The 9,621-nt window shown below is 32.4% G+C and overlaps 1 protein-coding gene across 2 annotated transcripts; it reads left to right on the plus strand.

The window, feature by feature from the left end:
- On the plus strand, window positions 2,295–5,112 carry LOC109723893 (random slug protein 5-like). Of its 2 annotated transcripts, XM_020252388.1 has the most exons (6): window positions 2,295–2,368; window positions 3,037–3,182; window positions 3,337–3,513; window positions 3,993–4,091; window positions 4,197–4,439; window positions 4,542–5,112. In XM_020252388.1, exons 2-6 carry the CDS (start codon window positions 3,111–3,113, stop codon window positions 4,932–4,934), a joined length of 984 nt encoding a protein of 327 aa, XP_020107977.1. In that variant the 5' UTR covers window positions 2,295–2,368; window positions 3,037–3,110; the 3' UTR covers window positions 4,935–5,112. The 2 variants fall into 2 exon arrangements, with proteins under 2 accessions (XP_020107977.1, XP_020107978.1); XM_020252389.1 differs by lacking the exon at window positions 2,295–2,368 and having other exon boundaries at window positions 3,103–3,182; window positions 3,398–3,513.

The raw sequence follows: 9,621 nt of genomic DNA on the forward strand, positions 1-9,621 counted from the left end.
AGATCTGGTCAGAGGATAGCGACCAAAATCAATTCCGCTAACAGTGTCGGTTTCATGTCAAATGATTAGGCAACATTTTCAAAGAAAAGAAATTTTTTTTGAGCTTGTACAACTTCATAATAAATACAATAAACAGGGAAGTGAACAGAGATGCAACAGTAACTTCAGGCTGCGTTTGGTTCGGGTATAAGTAAGAACTGCTAGTTCTAGGGATAGGTACAAGTTCAGGTATAAGCAGGAACTAGACCAATTTTGCGTTTGGATGAAAATTGGGTTGTTCCTAGGAATAAGGTAAATAGTGTTTGGATGGTTAGATTGGAACAAGAGGAATAAGAGTTATAATTTGAAATTAAAATTATATTATGTAATTAATAGTAATAAAAATATTACTTAAAAATAAATAAGAAATTAATTATTAATAATTAATTATAAATAATAATAATAATTATTAATTAATTATAAATAATAAATTAATAATATGGATTATCTAATTAATTATTATTATTATTATTATTATTATTATTAATTATTAATAAATAATAATAATTATTAATTATTCTTATTAATTAATTATAAATAATAAATTAATAATAATATTGATTATCTAATTATTAATAATAATTAATATTAATATTTATTAATAAATAATAATAATTATTATTATTTAATTATAAATAATAAATTAATAATAATATCCATTATCTAATTATTAAGAATAAGAATTATTAATTAATTATTAATAAATAATAATTATTATTAATTATAAATTATTAATTATAAATAATAAATTAATAATAATATCGATTATCTAATTATTAAGAATAAAAATTATTAATAATTATTAATAAATAATAATTATTATTAATTATAAATAATTAATTATAAATAATAAATTAATAATAATATCGATTATCTAATTATTAAGAATAAAAATTATTAATAATTAATAATAAATAATAATAATAATTAATTATTAATAATTAATTATAAATAATAAATTAATAATAATATCGATTGTCATTAAAAATAATAATTATTAATAAAAAAATAATGAATATTATTAATTATTTATAATTAATTATAAATAATAAATTAATAATAATAATTATCTAATTATTAATATTTAATTATAAATAATAAATTATTTAAATTATTTAATTATTTAAGTAATAAATAATAATTTAAATATATTAATTAGATTAATTAATAATTTACTGCCATTAAAATTAAATTTAGATTTTAATTAATCTTGTTCTCATCAAGGAACAAGTTTGTTCCAGAAAACGGGTGGAACAGCAGTTTCAGCCTTATACCAGCTAGTTCCAGATTCCCGGGAACTACTGTTCCCGGAAACCAAAATTGCGTTTGGGAACAAAGGGGGGAACAAGGGCTTATTCCCCCCCTTGTTCCCGAACCAAACACTATCTCAAAGAATCAAAGGAGAACAAATACCTTCACTCACATCTATGCACACACATTGGAGCTAGTATTTTTGAAAAAAAAAAAGGAAGGAAAAGGACATCTTGGGTGTTGCTAAAAAGGGACTCAGTAAACCAAATGTGGCTCTCTTAGTTTTTAATTTTATATAAAAAAAAAGAAAAGAAAAGGAATATTAGGCATTATTAGTAGGGCCAGTGAGGTGAGGAGCGGGAATAGGGGGAGGGAGTAGAGGGTCAGATTGTTGGCGCTAATCATTAATTCTAAAATTTTGAATTATTAAAAATACACAAATAATTTATTTAAAGTGTGCAGACACGGCGCCTACAGATCTCTATTGTGATTCGGTCTAACCAGGCTCACACTACTTCTAACATGATTTGGCCTAACCCGACCTTCCGTTATTTCGAACGTGACTCGGTCCAATCTGACCTGCCGTTACAGAACATGATGATGGTCCTTTTAAGCCAACGGACAATATCAATTTAATACAATAATGAAGACAATCTAAGCTGTTTTAATTTCTTCAACAATATTTTAAACCGAATGCTTTTAAATTAGTGAAAAGATATACTTACAAATTTTTAAAGTTCACAGGATGTGTATGCTATTGTAAAGTTTACAGGAAAATATTTTAAGTTGTCTTTAAAAAAGAAAAAAAAAAAAGAGGTGGCTTGGTCTACTGCACCAGGTCCAGCAAGCAACAGTGCCTCGTTTTCAAATATGATTCGGTCCTTGACGAATTAGGTGGGGGTTTGAAAAGTCAAAGTCAGCAACAAACGGGTCAACCACGCACGGCGACTTTGCTTCTACCCGATAATCCGGCCCATCTAAATTTCTAAATTACCATAAATCTCTTCCTCCTCTTCATCTGTCCATGTCTCTGAATTTACAATAAACCAATTCTCCCTTTTGGATTACAACCTGAAAGGTATTAATTTTTTTTTTGTTCCTCATAATCTCTCTTTTTTCTTTTTCCTATTTTACTTTGCTGAATTATTGAGAGATATTATCTTGGCAATTTTTTGAAAAATTTAATTATTTACTCAGCAAGCTAGATTAATTGCTTGATCTTACATCCATCAAGAGTAATCTTAAACTGTTTACTTTTGAATCAATTTTTTGGATAATATGTTATCAGAGTAAGTTCTAAAGCCTATTCATTTATGGCTATTATTTCGTTGTCTCTTTCATTATTTTCTCAGTTAGTTTGTGCATGCATAATAGTTTATCTAATATTCACCATGCACGTGAAACACGAGCATTCCTAGAATGTATAATGATTTAGGATTTTGTTCCCTCATTAATTGAACATTTGTCTTAATCGCATATGGGTGCTATTAGGAAGGCCTTTTAGGGAGGAGTTTGTATGATCAGTCTAATTTTGAAGCAATTGTAGATTTATCAATGAATTTCAGCATGTTTTGTTACTTGAATGATATTCTTGAAGTGCGCAGAATTATGATTAATTTCAGTCAAATAGACAGAAATGCTCAAATAGCAAAAGTGGTAGGACTAAATTAACTAAAATTTTACCAACCAACGATAAATTTACAGTGTATATATATATAGTTTCATGAGTTCTTTCACTTTTTCCAGGTGATAACTTTTACTGCCATATATAGAAAACTGGTTTCAGAGATCTTCTAGTGGTTCAGCTCAGTTACTGAAGAATGTCTTACTTAAGAAGATCAAGAAAAAGTGCTCCTGCGAAAGCCACGTCGTTGGAGGAGCAGCAAGCAAAGGTAGACACATCTGCTTCAGCTTCGCCATATTGAGTATCAAGTGAACCACAAACTTACATGTCAAAACAAATTGCCATGATCTTTTCTATGCCTTAAGTAACTTCCATGGCTTTTTTTTTATAGAATATAATGATTGTAGTTCTATATCAATCAGATAAATGAAGTTCGGAAGCTGATAGGTTCTTTGGCTGATCGTATACCGAACTTCTGTTCAGATGCTTGTATATCACGGTACCTGCGAGCCAGAAACTGGAGTGCAGAAAAGGCGAGTAAAATGCTGAAAGAAACTGTAAAGTGGAGGCTCGAATACAAGCCCGAAAGTATCCGTTGGGTGAGCAATCCATAATTTTTTTTGAAATCTATCATCAAATCGTTCAATTTCGTAACTTATGATACTTTTTTTTTTTTTCTTTTCCACTGCGGTAACTCATGATACGTAATCTGTAAGAAATTAGCTCTTGATGTTTAGCTAAGTCTGTTCAGTATCATTGTAGAGTTGGTTGAGAACACTGTTCTTTTTGGTGGAGTATCAGTTGTAGAGATGATGCGAATGTCGTGTTCCTTTAGATCGACTAACATAAGCACCTAATTTTTACACTGATCAAATTTTAAGAACGAAATTGACCGAGATTCAATCTGGGACGCAACATCGCTAAATACAAGACATATACCTTAGCAGTGTTACCTTGAGGGAGTTGATGATTATGTTTCATAACATACTTGTTCAAATTTTGTACATTATAAAAGTCGAATCGAACTAATTATCTTAAACTAATTCTGTACTGATGTACTGTTTTTCACAATTTTTAGGATGATATTTCGCACGAAGCTGAGACAGGAAAGATCTATAGAGCTGATTACGTCGACAAATACGGAAGAGCTGTTCTTGTTATGAGACCCGGATTTCAGGTAGGAAATTTACCATCAAAGAAGGTCTTAAATATCAAGAAATGCTCATCACTGCTTCCAACTACCTTTGCACCTTTTCATATTTTGCTGCTGTTGTTGTATCAGAATACTACGTCGACAGAAGGGCAGATCAAGTACTTGGTTTACTGCATGGAGAATGCTATTCTGAGTCTGACGGCCGATCAGGAGCAGATGGTGTGGCTAATCGACTTCCAAGGTTGGACGATGGCGAGTGTGTCGGTGAAGGTGACTCGCGAAACTGCTCATGTATTGCAAGACTATTATCCCGAAAGGTTGGGGTTGGGGATTCTGTACAATCCTCCGAGGATCTTCGAATCTTTTTGGAAGGTAAAGAATGTAGGAGAATGCAGGAAAAAGGAAATCAAAATCTGCTTTTTGTAATCTTACATGTTGCATATTATTGTATTCTGACTAAGATCATTGTTACAGATAGTGAAGCCTTTTTTAGACCACAAGACATACAAGAAGGTGAAGTTTGTATACTCCGACGACACCGAGAGCCAGAAGATAATGACCGATCTTTTCGACGTGGACAAGCTCGAATCTGCCTTCGGCGGTCGGAACCCCTGCGTGTTCGATTTCGATAAGTACGCAGAAAGAATGAGAGAGGATGATAAGAAGATGGATGCTTTCCTGAACTCTGGTGGGTCTCTCCTGTCCCAGGAAAAGTCACTCAGTTCTCTGCTCCAAAAGACAGAATCCTCAATCTCCGAAGCGCTTTCGGAGGCCTCATCTGAGGATTCTTTCTCTAGTGCTACTGAATCTCCAAAGCAAGAAGGAATCAAAAGCCACTCAGAAAATGGGATGCAGGAACATCACTGATGCAATGAAGCTACAGAAGCAGTTCAAATTGACAAAAAATCAGTTCTTCGAGCAGGACATTTGACACTTTTAAGGAGGCTTCATATGAGCAATAAGCACAAATGCTAATGCAAATCGCGGATAATCTATAAACATCCAATAATTAATTTACAGCATTTCTATCTATTCAAGAACTACAGTCAAAATTTTCAGCACTTGTCACGGGGTTAGCTTTTTCACCTTGAAAATCCCCGCGCGACGCTCAAGTGTCGCACACCCGAGCCAGCCTTCTCGAGTCCTCTCCCTGGACAAGTCTCCCAGACTTAACAGCGGAATACCAATCCAAGCATTTTGCCAAGCTTGCTCATCCGCGAGACTTACAGCTCGGCCCTTCGCCTGTAATCGAACCCCTCGTCGGACTCCTCGAGTTCCCAACGAGCAACCCCAATACCGAGGTTGGCCACCAAGCTAGGTGCATCTCGTCTTGCCAACCGATCTCTCCTCGAGAGTGCTCCATAACCGAATGCCTTGTTGCCTCTATCACTAGCCCCAAGGACATTACAAGTTCTCCCCAACTTGTCCCATATGAGTATAGCCAAGCGTTTCGCCTCCCACGCGTTTCGCTCCCGCGACTCGATCCGCACGCCTCAAGCGTCGAGGTCCGGGCTTCGCGACATCGCATTATAATCTCAGTCCTTCCGCTAAAGTCGTTCATAAATAGTTACTTTCTTTTTTTTTTTAAAGAAAAAGTACCATGCTACCACTTGATTCATCAGATAAATGAATTCAAATTATATATTTATTGTTGGTAAGTCAAATTGTAACAATTTTAAAGTTGAAAACCAAAATGAAATCTCTTGAAAGTTTGAGGGCATTAAATGCCTCTCACTTTGTTATGGTGAGATTCAAAGAAAAGATTATTTCATAAGGAATATGAGATGAGGTTCAACTCCCAACTCACTTGTAAGGTCAATAACGGGCTTGTAAATGGGCTGAAATTGAAAACTTGGCCCACGACAAGTTCGCGACATGGGCTAGGGCAAAAACAGTAGCTAAGGCCCGGCACGTTCCGCAAAAGTTGAAAATTTTTTTTTTTTTTTTTGAGACGATAATAGGTAACTGATCAACTGCTCTAGACAGTGATTTTAATTTGTGCTCGCCAAATCAATTCCATTAATAAGATAACTATTATCTAGTAATGTGGCAATTTTGGGACCTCACGAACTCATGATCCCAAAATTATTAAACTTATGAATTTTGTTGTGGGTCCCGCATGTGACAGCCACTAGAAACTATCCCTTGTTGGACGGTTAACTTGTCCCCGGTTGGGGCCCGGATCGAGATCTTTACACGGACCTAAAGCCATCCACGTCATCCTCAAAGAACATCTCGGGATTTGGAGCCACGGTACACAAATTTTTTCTCCAATTGGGTGCGTTTTCCGGAACCCACATGCACGTGTGGGCCCACGTGGCACCCAAAGCCCAAGACCAATAAGGCCCACCAAAGGGCCCATTATGTATTCGGAGTTATTTACCACGGTTCACATAAATTGTAAAAATTATATCATAAACGAGTCATTTAAACTAAGTAAATTAAAATTTTTGTCTTATATTTTTTCCACTGTATGTTACACATCCTCTCGCATTAAAAAAAGAAAAAGAAAAAAAAAAGGCTAAATCCTCACCATAGCTTATATAGGGACATGTCACATGTTATAGGTCATGGGATTTCCGTAGCCTAGTACCATATCCCTTCCGGAGGAGAAGTTCTACACTGTTACGTTTGCACCACGTCATCAATAATAAGTCAATCACATATCTTCTTTACAAACAAAAGTACAATAAAAATATTTTTTTATAATCATGATGGGACATATATTTTTAAAATGAGTTATTTGATTGGTTTGTGACGCCACATCACCAATATACCCGGTGTATTCTAGAATTTTCCCTTCCCGAGGTGGAACTAGCATGGATTGGACGGTTGAGATCGATTTAGGAGCATCACGGTCAATCACACAGTGTGGGTCCATTCCAAGGAGAAATTATTCTATGCACTCGGTGTATAAGTGCATCTCATACACCACAGTTCTAAAACCTTTATTATAAAAGCCTTAAAAATATAATAAATTTTACGGCATTTGAAAAGCCTATGTATTAATAAATATAGTTCGAATATTTTTTTAATTTTAAAACTATATATATATATATATATATATATATATATATATATATNATATATATATATATAATCCACCTTTGAACTTTGTAATATGCTTCCAATATTACATATATACCAAAACTATATAAGTTTTAAACTTAAATATTAGTTATTTAATATGGAGTGCAATACATGAGATGCACATACAATAATTTAAAATAAAACTATATAAATTATGTAAAATAATCATTTCTCTCTAAAAAAAAAAATATTTTATTATTTTATAATCGATCATAGGAATGCACCGATCGAGTGTAGTTAATAGTTTTTTATTCCATGGACCCTTTTTATTTGACCTTGGTTACATGACCATAATATTTTAGGCTCGTTAGATGTGACCGGGATCGATCTACTTGGAGCTCCTGTATCCTTAATTAAGCCATATTTTATGGGAATTTTGGAATAACTTTGGGCATATGGAATTTAATTAGACTAAATTTGGCTCCCAAATTATAAGATGCGTGACATTTTGATTATTAAATTTTAATTTAATTATTTTTTAAAAAATAAATTATTATAATTGAGTTTTATATTCAAATTTAATTAATTACATTTTGACGTGTCGCTCATAGAGAAGCGATATGATACTTTATTTATTGTCATATTATCGATCATAATATTGTACATTAGTTAATATTTGCTATACATTAATATTTAGACAACTAAATTGAATTTATAGAACTTGGTTATAACAATTTAGAAAATTTGAAAATAAAATTATCATAAAATTTAAATCTGAAAATCAGAGCATCACCTGTATAATGGTTTGAGGACCAAAGTGTAATTTAGCCAATTAATCATGGCTAAAAGGGTCATTTGAGTTAGATCCAAAGTAACGGATTTAAGATATGGACATAGATAAGATAACACTATTTGAAAATAACACCTACTAACGTGCTTCTCTTTGTATCTCATGTTAAACAATATTTTATCAAAGTCTACACTCCCTCTTTTGTGTGTTTGTGTGAGAGAGACGAGAGAGAGAGAGAGAAAGAGAGAGAGAGAGAGAGAGAGGGAGATATAGTAATCCTAAAAGTGGCAATTACAGTGGCCACTCGATTAAGTACTATATAGTATATATAATATGTAACAATGTTGATTACTAAGTCATTGGAATCAATTAAGAGCTAGTTGTATAATAAAGTGTGTGTGTGTGTGTGTGTATATATATGCTATAAACCTCGATATATATATACATTTTGTTTGTTCGCCTTTTTAGGATGATTCGTATCCTTCATGCAGATTCACCGAGTTTCCCATAATTTAGGATACATATCAATAAAGTGCTATTGTTCACTGGATTATGTATCTTTAAAAATTTAGATTTTTTTTTCATGCATAAGGTTTTTAGGTCACCATGCATAGGGTAGCATTGTTGGATGATATCTTTTGTTGCTCTCCATTTAGATAAATGTATTTGTGAAATGACATTAATCTAAATTAACAATTAAGTTCCTTTTAATCGCTTCCACATGTGAAACTATAATACTTAACTACAATTAAAGGGCTCAGGATCATTCTAAAAAAGTATAAGCTATTAGGTGGAGACGCTCTCTATATTGTATACAAATCAAAATTTCACTTCATATTCAATATGAGACTATTATTCTTAATAACTATCATATAACTATCTAATTTTCTATGTAGATTTAATTATTTCCAAATTTGATCTGAAAAGCTAATATGTCTCACATGATCAATAGATTTTGTTAGCATCAATTAAGAAACTAAATTGCCACCGCTGAGCTCTCATTTAGGCATAACTAATTCAATTCTGAAGATCAAGAAGAACATTGTAAACCCTTTTTGTTTAGATTTATTCGTCTTTTTTTCCCCCCTCAATTAACAGGCTCAAATGTGGATTTATCCTCACTGAATTTGGAGAACATACATATTACCTCCCCTCCAGGCTCCAAATGTTATGCCATGCAAATATATTCTCCATTTATATCAGGTTAACTTTCAAGCCAATGTCCTGAAAATTAAGGCCTGTTTATCACAAGGATTTTCCTATTTATATTGTATCTTATTTTTGCCACATGAAAGGTAATAATTTGTAAAAATAACTCATAGGTTCTGTTTATTCTTCTGTTTTTTTGAAAGAAAGGGAGCATGCTACTCGCTTTATTTATTTTTTTTAGAAATAAATTTAGCTGAAAATGCAAATCAACTAGGATTCGAACTTAGAACCTGGGGTTCCGTTTAATATTACAGTTTATAATATTTGGATAATTCTATATGCTTGCTATTGAAAATATTCAAATCATTACATTTCAATTTAAGTTGGATGGTGATAAAAAAAAGAGCCCGTAAATTAGTAAAATTGTTGTACATTTGTAAGTGTTAGTAATACTAAATTATCATGAAGTATAAGATATGCTTATTTTCATACTTAATAAACTTATTAGTAGTTCAGTAATAAAAATATATTAGTTTTTAACAATCTTTCAGCTCAAGTGACTGGATAAGTTAGTAATAAACTTGA

Source organism: Ananas comosus, linkage group 18 (assembly GCF_001540865.1).
Source record: "Ananas comosus cultivar F153 linkage group 18, ASM154086v1, whole genome shotgun sequence".
NCBI lineage: Eukaryota > Viridiplantae > Streptophyta > Magnoliopsida > Poales > Bromeliaceae > Ananas > Ananas comosus.

Bases quoted from the DNA above. Each gene is read 5' to 3' on its own strand.
- LOC109723893 (XM_020252388.1), top strand. From the start codon at position 3,111: ATGTCTTACTTAAGAAGATCAAGAAAAAGTGCTCCTGCGAAAGCCACG. The intron at 3,183-3,336 runs GTAGACACATCT...TATATCAATCAG, and splicing joins TGGAGGAGCAGCAAGCAAAG to ATAAATGAAGTTCGGAAGCT. The intron at 3,514-3,992 runs GTGAGCAATCCA...CACAATTTTTAG, and splicing joins AGCCCGAAAGTATCCGTTGG to GATGATATTTCGCACGAAGC.